The sequence below is a fragment of the Anser cygnoides genome, chromosome 1, assembly GCF_040182565.1.
Source record: "Anser cygnoides isolate HZ-2024a breed goose chromosome 1, Taihu_goose_T2T_genome, whole genome shotgun sequence".
NCBI lineage: Eukaryota > Metazoa > Chordata > Aves > Anseriformes > Anatidae > Anser > Anser cygnoides.
In genome coordinates this window covers 90548821-90568444 of record NC_089873.1, presented here as the reverse complement: position 1 = coordinate 90568444, position 19624 = coordinate 90548821, and the positions used below count along the sequence as shown (strand labels likewise).

General features: G+C 40.8%; 1 protein-coding gene across 2 annotated transcripts in view; it reads left to right on the top strand.

The window, feature by feature from the left end:
• Window positions 1-432: 432 nt before the first annotated feature.
• EPHA3 (EPH receptor A3) overlaps window positions 433-19624 on the top strand; it is a 218160-nt gene continuing 198968 nt past the window's right edge. Inside the window, exons 1-2 of one of the 2 annotated variants that reach the window (XM_048071647.2) lie at window positions 433-656; window positions 17760-17824. In XM_048071647.2, the coding sequence (XP_047927604.2) occupies window positions 455-656; window positions 17760-17824 (267 nt within the window). In that variant the 5' untranslated portion in view covers window positions 433-454. The remainder of the gene's footprint in view (window positions 657-17759; window positions 17825-19624) is intronic. The other variant, XM_048071646.2, reaches the window with a different exon arrangement.

Sequence of the window (19624 nt, the reverse complement as noted above, 5' to 3'; positions counted from 1 at the left end):
GAAGTCACTTGGTCGTTTGGTGGTCCTACAGCCCTTGCCCACAGCTCTCTCCTTCCCAGCTCGTAGCACCTCATCCTACATGGACGCTGAGCTGCGGTTCGGGGCAGAATATTGATCTGACTTTAATATTATTGAAATATTTTCCTGTTTCCACAGAACCACGGTGCCTGGCTCTTTCTGCCGAGCCTGGCTCCTCGCGACGGGTGGCTTGGGAGAAGAAGACCCCCGCGCTGAGGGACCCCTCTGCATGAGCTGAGGCTGTGGCATCGCTGCAGTACTCGACCCTCGGGGGGCGAGGCGTGAAGCCCCCTCCGTCCGCCCCGCGGCCTGCGGCGGCCCGAGCACACCGGCGGCACGGGGGCGGCGCTAGGACCCGGGGCGGCGGCGGCGGCGGGGCCGGGCGGGGGCGGCCCCTCCCGGGCGCAGCGCGAAGGCGGGCGGGCGGGCGCGGGGCATGGTCCCGGTGCCGGCGGCGGCGGCGCGGCGCGGAGCGGGCGCGGAGCGGAGGTGGCATGCGGCGCGGAGACATGCGGCTCTGCCTGCGCGCTGCCGCCCCGCCGACATGGACCGCCGCCGCCTGCCGCCGCTGCTGCCGCTGCTCTGCGCTGCTGCCCTCGGCGCCGCCGGGCGTCTGAGCGCCCGCCCCGGCAACGAAGGTGAGCGGCGGGGGGGGGAGCGCTCCCCTTATCCCCCTTTTCTCCCCCTTTTCTTCCCTTTTTCTCCCCTCCTTCCTCCCCTTCTTTTCCCCTATCTCGTTCCTCTTATTTTATTTTTTTTTTTATTATTATTATTTTTGTTTTTCCTTTTCCCTCCTTAAGGTGCTCGGTCCCTGCTGCCGGGGGCGCGCCCTAACGAGCAAGCCCCGGGGCTCGCCCTAATTACCTCCGGGCCGGCGGTGGTGGGGGCTGCGGCGATATTTGGTGCTGCCAAAGTTTCAGTCGGAGCTAAAAAGCGGCCCCGCTGCCCTGCCCCGACCCGCCTGGGGTGCCGGAGCGTTTGGGTGTGGGTTTGGGATCCCGGTCAAACCGTGCCTGCGCCCCAGTTTTGGGCAGCGTTTTGTTCTCCTCCGCTGCGGCGGTCTCCGAGCTGGCATTTGGTGAGGACGCGTGGTAGGTGTCAGGGAGAAATCACGACGGCCGTTTAAAAAAAGTAACTGAGATACTTTTTTTTTGGAAAAGGTAAGGTTGCCCCTTCCCCGCGGAGAAGAAGAGCAGAGCCCCCTCTGCCCCCTCCCGCAGCCGGTGCCAGCGGGTATCCGCTGCAGCCCGCTTTGGGGACACATCCAGGGGGTGCGAGGAATTTGGGGTGTCAGCCCGGCACGTAGAGCTAGCACCTGCTTCGCTTGCAGCATCCGCAGGGCAGTGGGCAGAGACGCCGTTACAATTAGCCTTGCTCCCCTGCGAATGATGCTGAGTGCGTTCTGGTGTTGGGGCTGTTGGCGGGATACGGCAGTGAGGTAGCCACTCGAAATGATTTCCGAAAGGAATTAACAATCGCATCAAATAAGGGAAGATTTAAACTCCACAAATCCTGGGTAATCTGAAATCGTTGTTTTCTTCGCTGAGAAGAAGCTGTGGCACCACCGTGCCAGAAGAATAACGTGGCATCTGCTTGTACGTTTGATGTAAATTTATTTTACGTAGGCATTGCTTCCCAGGTTACTTTTAATAGTTGGTTAGCTCTTAAGCCTCCATATACACGCTATTTTGTACCTATTGTCATCCTTCACAAATCGTTTTCGGAAATGAAAACGCGAGCGGTAGTAGGGGTTACTCTTGCCCTATGATTAAAAGCTTTTTGGAAACGTGTGTAGTTCAGTCAGTCAGCAGAGCAGCTCTGCCTCCACGGCAGTGGCAGGCAGACGCAGTCTGAAAGCTGAGACTAATTATGCAAAAAAGATATTAGACCCTTCAGGTTTGCAAAAGATGCTTTTTGTTTCTTTGTTTAAAATCACTGAGAATTGGAAAAGGAAGAAAAAAATCAGTATCACATAGAAAGCACATTAAGCATCTTTTCTGAGTCAGAATTCAGTAGATGCTGCTCCTATTCTCTATTTTCAGCTTCAAAAACTTGTAAAATAAGGGTAGCATTTTGAAAATGTTTAGTGAAAAGGCACAACGTAGATACAAATACTGGACAGTAACCTGCTTTTGCATGCTTACTTTTTCTGAAGTATGTGTTTTACTACTCATTTAAAAAAAAAAAAAAGGAACATCCCCAGTTTCTTTTAAAAATGCGACCAACATCAGTGTTTTAATTATTTCCACTATGGGAAGCTCAGTAATTACTTCATTTGCAGTGTTCTTAGGCTGATGATATGAATTGAGAAAATCCAAATTAGAATTTGCTGACGCTAGTTTGTTTGGTAATCAGGCATTAGCTTGAAGCATTAAATAGCATCAAAAGATTTTCTTCTTTTAAATGATGTTTTTCTTGCTACACTTTTTTCACTGCTGCTGTTACCGTTATTTTTTTCCCAAAGCTGAACTTAGGCGTTACTGTATTTCTGTGGGGTATTTAGAAAAGTTTTCTTTCTCTACCGCTGAGAAGTTAAAATATATTTTTTGAATGGAGATTGTTAATATAGGCTTATGGATAAGAATATGTGCATTTTCTTCATGCACTTTAATATAAAGCTACTGTTGAAAATCTCATGGATTGTTTTAACAAAGAATGAAGTGTATTTTTGGTGCGTTTATGTAGCTTTGTGTAACTTCTGGGGGATGTGAATGTAGCAATAGATATGTTACAGGACTGCCTTCAGGGCTCCTGGTAATATTTCCTAAATTTATTTGGATTGAAAGAGTTACTTCTGTTTTTAAAAAACATCTTCAGTTAACGCTTGTAGTTAATACTAAAGCTGACAAGCATTTGAACCAGAACTGATGCTTCTGTAGTGGAAGTGGATGGGAAGGGAGAAAAGGATGCAAGGGGGGGGGGCTGAAGGCAAGTTGTCGATTACTTCACTTTGTGTTATCAAGTGCAGTCCATCATCCCCCCCCCCTTTTTTTTTAATATATATCTTGGAGATATATATATATATATATAATATATATATATATATATATAATTGTTTATTAATTTGCTTCATCCCAGAAAAGTTTGGAGTTTTTTCTTGCTGAAACATAAAATTTTCCGCTGAGTTTATTTTTAAACTCTCTGCTGTGCTCATTGCAAAGCTGCGTGCCTTTTACCTACGTAATCACGGAGGTTCAAGAAGGTTCTGTAAAGTTCAGACTTATCTGTGTACAGTGGCAAAGTGTGTGCCATTTTCTGAGAGGAAGGAAAATGTCAGGAAGATTTAACGTCTAATTTTTCGGGTTTTGGAGTCACAAGCAGAACCCTGTGTATGTGGAGAAACCACATGTTCTGCTATTCCGTTCCAGTCAATATTTTTCACTTGGGGAGGATTGTGGGTTTCTTCTTAGAAGGACGCAATTTCTCTTTGAATAATTCCTATGGTATTGAGAAATTGAATGAGCTATATCATTCAGTAATTTAATAATTTTTCCTCAGTCTCTTCGGTAACTATATTGCCTGCCCGAGGGTACCAGCAACCTTAATTTCACTGTTTTATAACCCACAACAGTTAACACTTGACCTAGGTCATTAACAGGATTATCAGCAAATTTGTTTAAGCTTTTACTGACAACCTGAATTGCTTCAATAATATTTTGACTGTGCCGACAGGAAACTTCTTGTAACCTCTCAATCTAGCATAAAATTAATTTCTTGCGAACAGAGCTACCAAAAGATCAATACGGTAAATCTGCTTATCGTACTTGGTTTCAAATAGTGTCTGTTTTGGTTAACAGCAAGAAGGTTCCAATCAGCCGCTGTTTTCAGTCTGTGCTGGCTTTGGAGATGTGGTTTCATCTTTTATTTGTTCATTATCGTCTCAGAACTGTGTACACTTAAATTTACCATTTTATCTGTTAACACTTACAGTCACTCAAGACAACTTAGTGTGCCTTGTGACAGCTGTTGGCATGTTTTTGAGAAATTCAGTGTTTGCCTGTGGAGCAAAATGCCCGACCAACTTTCGCATATCATTTTGGGAAAGGCTGGAAATATTGGAAACTTCTCAGTAGGATCAAAAGGGATTGCACAGGGAAATGCTTTTTACAAATCTTGCCTTACTGTGTGTCAGGTATCATTAGGTCAGGATAAGTCTTCATGTATCATGACACAATTCCTCGTGGTTCTTATAGCTCGCTGTTGAGTGTTTATCGGTAAAAGAAATCAAAAGTAGGCTTAGAAATCTGAATATGATGCCACTTAAAATTTAATTTCAGAAAGCTCAAACTCGTGTGGGTCTAGAGAGCTGTTTTTCGTACAGCTGTATATACTCAAAGCTGCTGTGCTTCATCCTAAGCTGTATGATCAGACAAATAATGAACGTGCTTTAAAATTCACACCGTGATGTTTTTAAAAAGCTGTGCAAAAGGAGAAGGAAGTTGAGCAAATTCCTCATTTTATCTCGGTATTTTTGATACCTGACTCTCACACATGGAATAATTTAGTTTCTTTTCTGTTTATTGCTGAAATTTGTCTTCACTTTACCCTTGATTTCAATACAGTGTACTAAAAAGAAAAATCACCGTATTGCCTATAGCAAACTTAAAGCAGATGTTTGAAACAGGGAGATGTTCAAATTGGACACAGCAATTGTTATTGCAGTTAGTTTGGATGCAACATATTTGCTACCCAACGAACCAGTCAAATCATAGATGCTCATTAAAACTCTCTTCTGTACTTTCAGCCATAGGAAGTCAGGCTTTGGGGCGCTACCGGAATGAAAACCACTGCGCAGATAGTAGGCACGCGAAGTTTAACAGTTGTTTACAAGAAATCTTTGCAAACTGGGAGTGCGTTCTGATGGAACTTAAATTTTTCATTCCTGTCTGGAAAAACATGCAAATTAGTTTTATTATTATTACTATTTTTATCTGCAGGAGTTAAGCTAATTGCTATTAGTAGACTTACTTTTGATTTTGTTTCAGAACTTGTAAGTTTTCCTCCAGGAGTGCGTGTAACAGCTCTTGTTCTTGTAATCCCCACCCGATGAAAGTTTGGAAATACAGATGCAGGTGTTCATTTCCTTGTTTTCAGAGCTCTGGATTTTATCACCAGTGAGGGTCACTACAGAGCTGTTACCGAATCCAACAGTATAGTTGGTCGCTTTTTGTGCAGAGCCTGTGTTAGCTCCATGGGCTACCTGTGATTTGTAGAGGTACCACTGCTTTGTAGCTGCTGTTTGGTTTTTCTTATAAACAAATAAATATATAAATACTACTAATAATAACTGGAGATGGAACTGTATCCTTATTTTTTGTTGAAGGTCAAAGCTGTGCTCAGTGGAGCTCATACTGAAACCCCAAAAGGTCAGATTGATACCCTAAGGTGTAAAATTGACTGGACCTTTCCAGAAGTGTTAGGTAAAACTTAAGAGGTGGGGTAGAGGCATCTCTTCCCATCACCTTTCTAGTAGATACTTCCAGCATCTAAAGAGTTGCTTTTCTGTAGTGAAATGTAGGGATTCTTTTTTCCCCTTTCCCCTTTTATTTTTTTAATCATTTGCTTTCTTATGAAAAGGAGCCTAATTTGTTGAAGCATTGTCGAAAATAGTTGAACATATATTTATGAGGGAGATAAAAACTTGCAATAAGAACTTATACGGTGAAATGCAAGATTTTGTATACAAATGCATGTGACTCCTAAGTTTTACTAAAAATCATGTTTTACTAAAAATCATTTTAGTGATGTAGCCTTTCTTATTTCCATGAACTTTTATAGTAGAAGGTTTTATTTTACTTTTTTTTGATGTTTAAACTGTTCTATGTAAGAAACAAAGCTCAGTGGGGAATAGTTTAATTCAGAAGATGAGATGTGAACTCCCGGTGGTGTAATTCTGGAAACAGAACATGGCAGTAATTTGCTGGGTTAGGACCGTATTCCCCACTGGTCGTCTTGTTCTTCTTAGATTTTAGGTGCTTGATAACTCCTAGCACAAGGACTTCTTTTGCAGTGTGAAACTGATGTAAAATTGAAATTCAGTCCCTTGGACTGAAGATTCCTTTGAAATTTCTGCTGCGAATGAATGGAAGAAATAAAGATATAGAAATAGAGATAATCCTGCCTGAAAGAAATCTTAGGACAGTGACAAAAGAGTTGCAGCCTGTGAGAGTGCCGGGCGGAATGAATGAAACGCCAGAGCGTACAGTCTTAAATTTGCAGAGACATTATTAAACCAGACACACTGTAAGCAGAAACTTAAGCACCACGCTCCTTTTTTTTTTTTTGTAAAGTACTGCATCCTGCTGTTCCAGGCAAAATATGGAGGAAAATCCCATTAATCTACTGAAAAATATTGATGAAAGAATAATAGCAGAGCGAAGGAACAGTGGCTGAAACTTCCTAGCAATTAGGGGAACAATAGGATGAATAGTAAGGTTCAGTCAGGGCAGTTTAGTGTCATATGCTACGGGAATGGTGATTTCTTTTTTTTTGCCAGCTTCTTTCTCATACCATTTTTATATCTCTATTTGGATGGAAAAGTTCATGTTGCATTGATCTGTTGTTGATGTGGTTTTTAAAATTTATTATTATTAATAATGATAGTGAAAAAACTCCTCAAGCACAGCTGCCATACATATGAGTACAATAATTTCAAATAAAAAAAAAATCTTTTAAAATTGTGACTCGGGAAGGAGATTGTTTTTGGAAAATCTACAGTGAAGAGTTCCTGTTTAAATAAATAATAATTAAAACACAAAAAAACCTTCTGGTCCATGGTAGTCATCCCAGAAACTTTGCAGTAACAAATAACAAACAGTGACATTGTGTTTCTTGATTTAGTTGTTGAGAAGCTAGAAAGCACCTAGAGGACTTTTGCTTTTTTTGAGGGGCAAAGGCTTGTTAAGAGCTCGCTTTTAGAGTGGAGGGAAGGATTGAGGAAGAAGAGATGTAGACAGGCATGAAGTGAAAGCTTGATCTGAATCGCAGGAAAATCAGACCCAAACCCAAATTTTCTCCAATTATTAACAGAGTTAGAAACCCAGAATTCAGGGCTGACAATGATTTGAACACTGAGCAAAGCACAAATTAAGAAATTCCTTGCCTCCCTGAAAGTCTAAGCTTTGTTTACATTAGTAAGCTTCATGACTGTGATTTACCAGTGGTGAATTTCAACAGAGACTGCAATTTAGGAGGGGCAGAGGCATTTTTACCATTCCATTTAATCTTTTTTTTGTAATGGTGCTTCTCTTTTTTCTTTTAAAAAAAAAAAAAAAAAAGAAAAGGCAATATCTGTCTGTCCAGCTGTAATGTTCGTGACACAGACACGTACATCGAAACATGTTCAAAGAATGCTAGGGCCCTATCCTGCAAAAACTTGTCTGCCACATATAATTTATCTCAGAGAGCAAATGTCTTAGGTAATGGTGAGAGGTCAGTTTTCCTGGAGAAGAATGTTACAGCTATGGAAGATGTAATATGGTCACCCAAACTGTTTAGGGGTAACCCAGCTGTAGGGAAACCTCATTGGTCTCCTTTGTTCTCACCTTACCTGTGCACAGTGCCATGAGCCTTTCTCATATGCATGTGTTTTTTCTTCTTTCCCTGCCCTCCCATAATTTGACATTGAGCCATGCAGAGTAGAAAGTGGCAAACATCTTTTCCTTCCCCACTAACTCTGAGAACCACGTGTCCATTCCTTCTTACCAAATTATGTTTACTGGGAGAAGGGAGATGCTGCAGTCCTGCAGGTGCACAGAGAAAAGGTACAGAACTATACGTTTAAGGACGATGCCTTTTCCCTAATTAGTTGGTTGCATTGATCCCGAAAGCCACGTTAAAGCTGGACAGGCTGTTCAAGAAACTGTAGGAGAAGTTTTCCATTCTAACCGAGAAAACCAATTCTGGAGAAAAGGCACATGCTTAGTTTGTGCAACTTAATGGAAACCTGAGCTGTTTGTGGGAAGGTAATGGAAGTGGAAGAATAAGCAGAAAACGGGGGCCTGAAAAACTGGCTTATGGGTAGATGGGAATAGAAGAGTCATTTAAGCATTTACCTTTGTTATAAATATTTGTATTTCTCACATATGGAAATAGTGAAAAAAGATGTTAGCAGGGTTTTGGTTGCAAAGGCAGCAAATGAAGTCAGGGGCAATTCCATTTTTCATATGGATAGCTCAGCACACATGTTCTGCATTAATTACCTCCATAAATTCTGTTAACCTGGCAAACAATGAAAATATCATGTTGGTGACATCACTGTATTGGAAAATAGAACTGGTTTTAGCATCTTGATTTTCTCAGCGTGACACTCAAGGAGATTTCTTATGCTATTGGCATTTTACTCCCCCAGTTTGCACCGAGATGTTTAGTCATTTGTTCTGTGGGTTTATTTTATCTGTGGAGTGGCTATGGAAGGACCCAAACATTTTGTAGCCTGGGCAAGCTGGAGCCCTCGATTTCTGCGAGCAGAGAAGAAAAGGTTGACAAAACTCAATCAGGGCATACCTGAGTAGGTTTCTTTCTACATGTAGTATTTCAGGATTTTCATAAACTTTTTTTTTATTAAATCTTGATTTCTGTATTTTGAACCTAACAACAAAACTATATATATATATATATGGGGCACAGGGAAAAAAAAATATATGAGAAATTTCTTAAAAGCAGTTTTTTCCCCTAAGGTTTGGCATGCAGCCAGATGATTCACTTTGGGGGTATCACAGCATTTTTTTAAATGCGTGAGTGGTCATTCACAGGACTTGTGCTCAAGTCCCTGTCTGAAAAAAAATTTCTCATCAATGAACTATTATTTCCTGTTTGGTTTTCGTTTGTTTTTTAGTCTTTGAACTGCAGGAAAATTTCTGGGAAGTTCTTAAGGTTTTTTAGTCATGGATGCTGCATGTGGTCAGATTTTTTTTGCGATACTTTGTGGTGTCTAAACTAGAAACTAAGTATGTCTAACAACTTTTTGAACTCTCAGTTCACCTTAAATAAACACGGACACTGTTGCAACATATATATATTTTTTCTTTAATTTCCTAGAAGCCTTTCCAAACGTGGTTCTTTGTGAAACTCCAGTAGACCTCAACTGTATGAGATCCTCAGAGGGGCTCAGTTCTGCAAAACTAGTGAATACTGAGTATTATTTTTTTTTTCCCAAGGGAAGAGTTGTGCAATATGCTTAAGCCCTTTTGAGAAGTGCTTCAGAGCTTGTTAAAATGATTTTAGTAATGTTTACTCTTGGTTTGGGCTGCCTATACATAGCCATATGGTGCTTCAGGATTTGGGGAACCCAACAGGATTGTTCTCACATCCCATGAGAGACAGACCTGCTTATTCTGGGCTGCTAAAAGGTGAGGTGTCTGTGTTTAGGTAATCGAATCTCACTAACTTTTTTTTTTTTTTCTTGAGCAAGGTGAACTTAGGTTTTGCCATTTAAACTTCCTTTTAACACAGTAGCCCTCATCTTGCGTTTATGTGTTTAATGCTGTGCTCCACTCATGTCAGATTTAACACTGTAGTAGTAGATTAAAATGAGATTCAGAGCATTTGGACTTGAATGTAGGTTCAGTTGAACAATAATTCAGATATCTAAGGGTTTATGTAATATCCTGTAGGAGATACTAAAAAAAAAAAAGTTGGAATTGGTTTAAAAACCAGGATGCAAAGATATGAAAGCAACACAATAATTTGGAACCCATTAGGTTAATCCATTTTTAATTTTGATATCCTTGTCTTAATGAAAAGAACTGGCACATATCAACTTACAGGAAATAGCCTAATAAAACCAAAACCTTATTAGGCCCTTTTGATAAACATTGCATTCCAACCCACCAGTCATATGTTTTTGCATACTTGGAAATTGAGCTTTACACCACTTTAACAATATCAAGAGGACTCTCATGTTTCAAACTAATAAAAAAGAAATAAAATCTGTTTTGTCTGTGTTCATCCACGAGAAGTTCTCCTGCAAACTGGGCAGTTGTCAAGATGATGCAGACAGGTACTCAGAGGGAAAGCAGCGTACAGATTTGCCACCCCACTCCTGTGGCAGGAGCTGCTAATTCACACGTCGTCATCTGTGCAGAAATGGCAGGTCGTTTCCTCTTCACAGTAGCCAGAATGACTTCCCTGAGGTGTGATGTTAGGAGGTTTGAGTGCATCTGCACACCTGGAGACTTGATGCAGGTTGAGTACAGGGTAAGGTTGATTGTTACCTGTGCTACCCAGCCTTAACTATTGCTCGAGTTCCCTCAATGGTAGGGTGGGGGGAAAGGCTGTTGGTGTTACCTGAACACTCCCAAGGTTTCCAGCAACACGATGCTCAGCAGTTTTCTGTTCTACTGTGAAATTTGTTCCCGTTTTGCCTGCTAAGGAACAGTGTACCTCTGCCTGTTTGCTCTCTGAAACCTTTCCTACATGGCTTGTATTTTTGGACCCGATAGTCATGTTCAGGAGACTTAGGGTGGCATTGTTCCTCTCCTGTTTGTAGGCTGCACACCTAGTGAAAGGAGGAAGACTACCAGAGAGCTTCTCCTTAGCATTGAGTGCAGGTGAGCGAGGAGCCGGCTGGTCTCCCTCCAGCAGCACTATGGGGATTCCTCTGGGCGTAGCAAGTAGGGAGAGGGTTGCTGCACGGTCATGGATCCTCCCTGATCTGCTCCATTTGGTGTTTGCAGTCTGTGCTGTTGTTTATTCCTGTATTGCTTGTTGCTGTGCTGTCTTCCCTCATTTATGGCAGCCTCTATAAAAAACTTGCAACCAAGTTCCTGTTTTGACTTTGTCAGTATTCAACCCATGGAAAAACTGAGGCACCCCGATCTGGCCTCAGATGCTCTTAAGGAGTGCGTTTGAAGAGAGCAAGATCTGGGAGGAAAATGAAACTCTTCCTCTTGTAGAGCTGAGGACGACTGCTGTAAGAATAGAATTTATCAAATAATCCAAGTTAACCTAGAAGGCTTCTACGTTTTATAGGTGAAATAATCAGTAAGGTAACTTGATTCATATTGCTAGTCTTTTGTCTTTTATTTGAAAATTTTAACCATCTTTTAATTTTGGAAGTAGTTTATAAATTATTTACTGAACATTTTACTGAAAATAAGGGAGGCTTGGGCTATCCGGTGGCCTTTTGTGAAGATTCCTGAGTTCAGTTTTAGTGCAACTGTTTTTAAATTCATTTTGGTTTTCCCTTGTTTGTTCATCTCTTGCCCCCACCCTGGTGGAGTTCTTCAGTCAGCAGTTTAACCACAGATTGAACATGACAGTTGCCAAATTTGGAATGTTCTGCTCAAAATCATATTTGCATTGTACAGTATAATGGCATAGGCAAGAAAGGTTGAAAGTGCAGACCTCACAGTGTTGTGCCTCTCAGAGGACTATAGGCTGGCTTTGAGTTGTACCAGAAATCTCCCTGAGAAATCTCACATGTGGAAAAGAATCGTCTAGCAAGTGGGCCAAGCTTTGTTGGCGCTTCTATGGGGTATGCGTTACAAAGGATTTAGTCCTGGCTGTTTTTAGGACGCTTACTCTATGTAGCTTAGTGTCACCTTGCTTCCTAGGGTGCCCCAGGCTGGGGGAGACAAAGCTGGAAAGGCAGAGCTTGGTGCATGGGCTCCTAGCAGGTCTTTTATGCTGAGGTCATTTGCTTCTGAGCATTCGTAGCAATAATTACGTCTTCATTGCAACACTTGAGGGGAAATGCAGGACCATAACATCACAGGAGACTTGACTTTTTGTTAATGAGCAAGGAGCAATCAGGTCCCAGGTCTGCTTCTTGGAAGCAGGCTTCATTGGTGAACACTGTTTCATGAGAAAAGTAGTGCATTGGTTAGTGTTGCTTCGTGGAGACATTTCTCATCAGCTGATTTTAATTGTTCCCTCTTTCCAAAGATTTTGTGGTATACCTTAGCAGATTTTCTATCAGCAAGATCCTAGTTGGTAATTATGGTAAGTGCATCAAGACATTGGCCTAGCCTGTCTATCTGTAGGTGTTGCCTCTAAGCCTCAGAATAAACCAGAGATGATAAACGAAAGCTGATCTGCTGCAGCCCTTCTTATTTTCACTATCCCCACTAACTGGGAGAAGGGAGGGTTGAGAGTACTCAGATCTGTGCTCATAGGTGTACGGAAATCCAGGTGCTGGTGTTCTTTGCCGTAAAAAGGCCCCCCTTCTAAAAATGTATCTGTGTTTGCACTGACTCCACTCTGTCCCACCCCAAAACCAAGATCTGGCTAACTTCCTGCCGCAAAGTATTTTCTTTGCTGCTCAGAATTATATGACACATTTCAATTATGGGCATTCACTCGTTTTTTTGGTTGTGGAGCAAATTTAAATTTTCCCATTTGTTAGCATATTTTTAAATAACTAGCATATTTCTAAGCCGGCAGTTCGATGCCAAAGAAGAAAAGACAAAATAGTCATGATTTTTTTATTCTTTTTTTTTTTAACTTTTAATTGGAAATGTTAATCAGTTGAGAAAGTGCTTTATATATTTTACCTCATTGGCTATTGTTACGCATTTTCCGTGTATAGGATAGGATTTGGAAATACATTCCTGTGGGGAAGTTATTGTAGGATCTTCTTTCGCTATTGCAAGCTGTCTCTTAGCAGGCTTTCCTCCCCAGGTCTTAGGTAGTTAGGATTATCTCAGGATAATTCTACCTAGCACAACATCTATTATTTTTTTTTATTTTTTTTTTACTGGGAGTGTATTTATACTGTGTTCAGTTCCTTGTCCAGCCACTGCCCCATGTGTTTCTGGATCTGCCTTCAGCGTGAATCCAGGTATCTCGTTAGTTTTACAGTTCTTTTTCTTTCACTGACATCGCTTCTGATAAAGCCCGCTGTTAGTGAGCCTGGAGTCAGGCCCTCTGCCATCACTCTCAGACTGGAAGCAATTTCAGATAGTGTGAGCGGGCCTGCACGTCAGATTCCATTCGAGCCCTCATTCGTCGTCTTCCTGATGCCACGAAGAAGAGTGAGCGAGCTCTGCGTTTCGCATCCCGCTGCCTATTCTGGCTGCTGGGAAGGCGCTCATCTTTACCCCCTTGGCACAAGTGCATGTTGAGGAAATGAAAAATGCTGTCTCGTGAAGTTTTGATGACCAGAAGAGTCAGGCAGGAGAGGGAGCTTCTAGGAAGAGCACATGTTCTTAATAGACGCGCTGCCGGTATGCTGCCGCTTGGCAGAAGTAGCTGCAGTACGGCGAGCAAGGCTGACGCGTGGCAGTGCCAAGTTGCTCATTTCCAGAGCCAGAATGGGTGGTGGCTCAGTTTGTACAGCACTGCAATGTCTCTATAGCAAATCCCCCGCCAACAACTACCACTAGTTTTCAAGAGTGTTATTTACGTGATGGGACCCATGCAGTACATTGAGATTGTTAGACAGCATTGGATTTTTTTTAATGTTATTTTGTGAGAATCCCTCTGCGTCTCCTTACCATAATCAGTGATGCTCAAGATGCTCTATAGGAAAAGAGCTGGGGATAGCAACACAACTGTTCAGGTAGTTTAAGAATTACCCTAGTAATCAACATGTCAGCCTCAGGGGTCTCTGTAAGAGTTAGCTGAGTGATGCTCACACATTTTTGCCGGAGGAGGAAATACAAGGAGTGCAATTGAGTTGTGGGAGGAAGGATGTGGTACTTAACCTTCAGAAAGAGCCTGCAAGTCCTGATTCTCTTTCATGTGGCCTGACCTCTAAAACTACTTTTCTAATCTCATCTCAAAAGTGGCAATAATTAGGAAGTAAAAAGAATTATTGATTTTATTTTTGGGACTTTCCACTTCTTCTGTTCCCTAGTATTCTATTCAAGTGCATGAGAGCTGCGGGTAATCAGACTCTGAAGTGAGGACCGTATATGACCTGTAGTTATGATTGCTTACACAGCCAAGGGCTTCATTGGACCAGGTATTTTGGAGTACCTGGTTGTTACATATGCGATGGAAGAAAATGTATTGCATAGTTTGACCTCTTTTTTGGGACTTTTCTTAAGTCCTACAATTCATGTTAGTATGGCTAGAGGTACGCACCTAGCAGAGGACAGTGCCAAGAGAGAGGCTGCAACTCCTTTCTCTCTAGTTCTCTTTTTTATCTGATAAATACATGGCTATCAGCACCTGTACTATGTTTAAACATTAACATTTTCATTTAAATTTAATTGTGTGTGGGGAAAAATCTGTCAGGGTCACGCTGGTGTGTGCCTGCTGATGTGAAGATCTGATAGAATACCTGTGTATGTTACCTTTCATGAATTGCTAAGATCTCTTTTGTGAATCAAATGTTGCCTTTTGTTACACGAGAGGATATATCAGAGTTGAAACATGTTGAAATGAGTAATTTTATGAATGACTTGCTTCTGTAATATTTTACTTTTTTCCACTTAATCCCACAAATCCTTGAAAAAAAATTAAGACAACTAATATCTAATCCATTCCTTCTTCAATTCTTCAGTTTTAGTGTAGGGAATTGTTCTCTCCTTCAATTTCTGGATTAGTAGGTATTTTTATGACACCTAATGTCAAAAGGTAACGTTTTACCGTTCCCTGTTATTTTCTCTAGGGACCGTGAATATTGCAGCCCCTAAGATCTGTATTGTTTGCTCTGTATCGAGGCATACAGCTTTCTCCTGAACTCACAGGAAAATCGTGTGTCAACAGCTTTTTTTGAGGGGTGGAGGGCAGAGTCATTTTTATCAGGTGTCAACCTGAAAAGAAAAATATTTTGCATCTCAGACGCTATTAAAAAACTGTACACTTTTGATGAAAAGTTTTTTTTAAAAAAAAACGAATAGAGAAAAAGTATTGTATGCATGATTTTCATTTGGATTCTAAAGAATTTGAGCACTCAGTGTGTGTTTCTGCTTGCCTAAAATACAGTTTTCACTAGGCACACAGTAAAGGTACAAGGCCGTGACAGATATCTAGGGGGTCACTATAGCAATGTCTTCTTTCATTGAGTATTTGTTTCCCCATGTCTTTTCTATTTCTTGATGTGACATCCACACACACATCCCTCAAAGGAATTGGAACTAGTATTTTTAAAATGTGGTGAAATATGTATGAACATGGCAAAGTAGTTTGTGTAGTGGTGCCACTTTGAATGTGATGAGGAAGGTGGAATGAAGGAGATGCCGAAAAATTGCTCTTGCTATAAAAGATTTGTTCCCAAGTAGAACAGCTTTGGGAAGGAGGATTGAAGGAGTTGTCTTACTGATTCAGTTACTTTGCTGGGGAGCAAGACTGGTTAGACTCCTTGCCCTTAACCGTGAAAAGAAAGAGCTTGAATTTTGTTTTCTGGTTTTGAAACCTTCTGAGCTGGAAGTCTGCTGAAGTGAGGGCTTGTTGCCGGTCTGTGTCCCGTGCACTTGTAAGCTTCCCCTGTTAGAGGGGTGGAAGGGCATGACGACTTGCTCTCTAGCCCTATAGTGGGGGCATCCAGCTCTTGTGGGGCAGTGGTGGAGCTTCGCTACCTACTGGTGTTAAACCAACCCCATCCTTTCACAGGCACATGTGGCTTCCACTGAACTGCCCCTCCAGCCTTATTTAATGTGTGCGAGTGTTAGATTACTTGGCAACCTGGTGAACCTTTTTTGAGAGCTAGGCAGGCAGCGGGGCTCTGACATTGTTGAGGTGGCACAGGGAGATGTGGACAGAGATGTTGAGTGCTGATCTTGTGTCCCTCAAGGGTGTGCTCTCACTGCTAGGTTGCTTGGTAAGCCCCAAGAGGAGAACTAGCACCAGGCTGTGACTCTGTTCCTGTGTATTCTTCCAGATGAGACTGATGAATTTGGACTAAATTCATAAATTTCAGGGTGACTGCAATCATGTTTTCAAGAAGCTCATTCTTAACAAATAAATATATTAAGGTTTTTTTCCTGAGTGATTTGCCTTAGCAACATATTGCCAAGTAATTTGCCTCAAAAGTCATACTTCCTTCACCACCACGTATTGCAGATGCACAGCAAATGTATGTCTTATCCCAGGAGATCCATAATCTTGCTTTTGTGATTACAAATTCCCACAGAACTGCACTTTTTCGTTTTGAATTCTTATTAGTATTTCCTTTTTATAGATGCAAACCTTGCTTCATGATAGTCTGCGTAGGGCCCCATGCACTCAATAAAAGACTGATTTCTTTGACTGTGTAGATGATTGAAAACTGAATTGTTGATGAAAATTGGAGGTCAACAAATACAATGCCAGGCTATGTTCTTTATGTAAGATTAATAAAAATGTTTTGGTTATTGATGTAGGTAAAATGCAAAATGCTGTTGTTGTCTTTTAAAGTGTTGTATAACTGCAGGGGAATTTTTTTCACCCATATGAGAAAGCAGATCATTCATGGTAGTATAGTACTGCATATGTATATATGTGTGCATATATATATACATACACACAACACACGCAGATGCATGTATTTGTGGTTGTTGATGACGAGGCCTGGTTTCTAATACTGTATACCTGTTTTTCCCTACTGTGTATCCCAATATTTCTGTATTCCTTTACATCCCAATAACAGGAGAGGAGAGGAAAAAAAAAAAGCCTTGATAGCTCTGTTATGTTTTGTTTGTTTTTTAAGTGATAACCAAAATTAAACAGCTACTGAAAGGTCAATGCCAATATAATAAAAATAGGTCAATTTAGCAGATTGATAAGAATAGGAAAGGAAAATGAGGGAAATTATCTATTTTGTTTTCTGTGAGCACCATAAGCAATGTTGTTGTGTTGTATACTAATACCTCAGTGGATTGCATTCATAGAGATGATTCTTCATGATGCTTTTTATCAGTTCTCACCTGTTCTGCTTCATGGTAATAAATGGTTAATTAGGAACCTTTTTGATTAAGCACTTGGAGACTATGACCATGTTAAGGAACTGAATTTATTTTTTGTGTTCGGCAAAAATGCATAAGCAGCAAGGATGAATATCCTTCAATTTATTTATTTATTTTTTACATCACATTTTAAAATGGATATAAAAACACTGTGGTTGGATTGGCTGGAAAATGTCTATGTTGGACTGTTTACAAATAAAACCTTCATTCTTCCTCTGAAAATTGGTACATTCCTCTTAAGAAGAAAAAAAAAAGATAATGGCCAGATTAAATACAAATTGATGCTGCTCTTTAAGTAGCTTTGTCTGAACTTGAAGCATTGTAAATAATTACTTTTGTATCTACGGTATTACACATGACATTTAGAAAACAGTTCACTACTACAAGACAATCTGAGAACAAATTAGATCAGAAGGAAGAAGGAGATAAAGGAAAGACTTTAATCAGCATTCATTATTTATTCTTGCATTCTGAGAAAATTATATATGCCAAATACAGGCTTTTAATCAAATAATGATTAAAATATTCAGATCTCACCTATGTGGTTAGATGCATTGACCCAAATTTCAGGCATCCAAGGGGAAAACACTGTAGTTTGTGCAGCTGATGGAACTGCTTTGTTCCTACCCCCTGCTGTAATTAATTTGGACAGAGATCCATTGTTTATTTTTGTCACTTTTTTGTTTTGAAAAGTTCCCGTGTCTGCTGTTCATACCACATTTTAAGATAAACAAGGCAATCCTTTTCATTTGTCTGTCTTTTTCTTCTTTGTAGCTATCTGCCAGGCCACCTGAACAAATCAACTGCTTCACAAGGTCCTCAAATAAACACATCTTTTAGCATGGGTAACTGAGGTTAACTGGGCAGAGGCAAATGAAACTCATTCTTCTTCATTTTGTCTTTTTGTAGTTAATCTGCTGGATTCAAAAACAATTCAAGGGGAGCTGGGCTGGATCTCCTACCCGTCACATGGGGTGAGTTCAGTAGACTGTGAAATGGAAAAGTGGTGCTACAGACCAATGTGCTATTTAACCATTGTTTCCTCTTCAGAGGACACTGTGCAATAGCTGTGGACCTTTGGAGCTTCAAAAATTGTCTGCTCAGAACTTGAAATATAAGGCTTATGAAGTTCTGCTCCCTTTTCTTTAGAACATATATCACAATGCACGTAATCCCCATGAAGAGCTTATTGGAGAAAATGAAAGCAAAAGGTGCATTGAACAAAAAAGTTGTCTTTAAGCACCATTCCTCCCTCTATTCCAGTGTGTACTTCTAAAAGATATCATGGAACTGTTTCATAGTATTACTTGATTACTTACTCAGATGGAAATAGCAGAAGGTGAAAAACTTGTGGACGTAAGCGGGTGATGTAAGTACTCATTTGGTAACTTGGGTGATGAATTGTTCAGGTACTGTTATTTATTAGTTGGAATGTAATGAAAGAAATGTTTTATGTTCTTGAGTTTGTTTGTTTATCTTGTATCCAGAAGTAAAGAAACTGGGTATTCTGTTTAGAAAAGTGCCGTTTTAGAGCCTCTATGCTTTCACATTGGCTAATGCCGTAATTTTTAGATAGCATTTGCCACCATTTTTGCCGTCTGAATATCAATTTGTAGCTGTCCGGTGGCACTGACGTCCAGTCACTCTCCAGCTTATTGTTTCTCTGTGTGCTTGTGCATAGGGAAAACAAACAAACAAACAAAAAACCACCACATAATTCTTTATTTTTATGTTGCATAGCACAGATATGCAAGAAAAATCAAGTTCCTACATTTTGTCCCCTGAACAAAAAACCTACTTAGTAGGCTGAAGCCCTAAGGCGCTCAAAGACCTGTGGCTTTTTCTCTTGCTGCCCTTTCACTTGTGCCACCCCAATGGTGCTTCGTTTCCTTCTTCTTAGAGAAGTCTTACTTCAGGTCCGTAACTTTCAATGTCAACTCCTAGAAGCTTTTGTGTATCTTTCAGCCAGTCTCCTTCCCTATGAGTAAACCTCTGCCAGAGCACACTGCCCCTTGTAAGTCTTCGGGAAATGTTGTCTCTAGTCTTGATAAGGGCAAGGAGTTTCTAGCTAGGAGTCCATTGCTTTTCCAAACCAACTTCTTTTTGAATTCTTAGTGTTGGCAGGTGTTTGCTTATTTGTAGGATTGTGAGCATTTACTTTTTGACTATTCTGTAGCTTTGGGCAAGGTGTTACTTGGCCTTTATTACTTTTACAGATATTGGTAGTAATAGTACTTCTGTATATATGCCTTGTGGGATTCAGTTTTTAATATTAAAGTCATGCCGTATTGATACAAATTGTTCTGTGGGTGTTTAGCAGTACTTAAGGATTAAGGCTTGGTTTATTTTCTGAGTTAATATGTAGATCTCTCTCTCTCTCTGAACAAATTGTTCCATTCTCAAGGGGAAGAGGTAGGAAGAGGGTTCAAGTTTCTTTCTAGTGGCTGTTCCTGCTGACTTTTCCCAATAAGAAACCTTTGTAAACAGGATGTCCAAGAGGGAACTCTCCAGCAATTTCAAGCTCATCAGTATTTTGTCTTCACTTGCACTTTTTTTTTCCTTTGCAAAATCTTCTTTTTGTTTCTCTCTCAGCTGCCCTGCCCTCTTCTGCTTTACTTTTCTGCTCTGCTCATCTCCTTGCAGCTGTGCAGATCTACTGCTCAGCTCCCTGCAGCTGTGCCTCTCTTGCCTTGGATGCCTAAAGCAGTTGGTAGGGAATGACATACAGTATCTTGGGGGCTATAAGAAAAACAGATGTGCTGCATTACCCCACC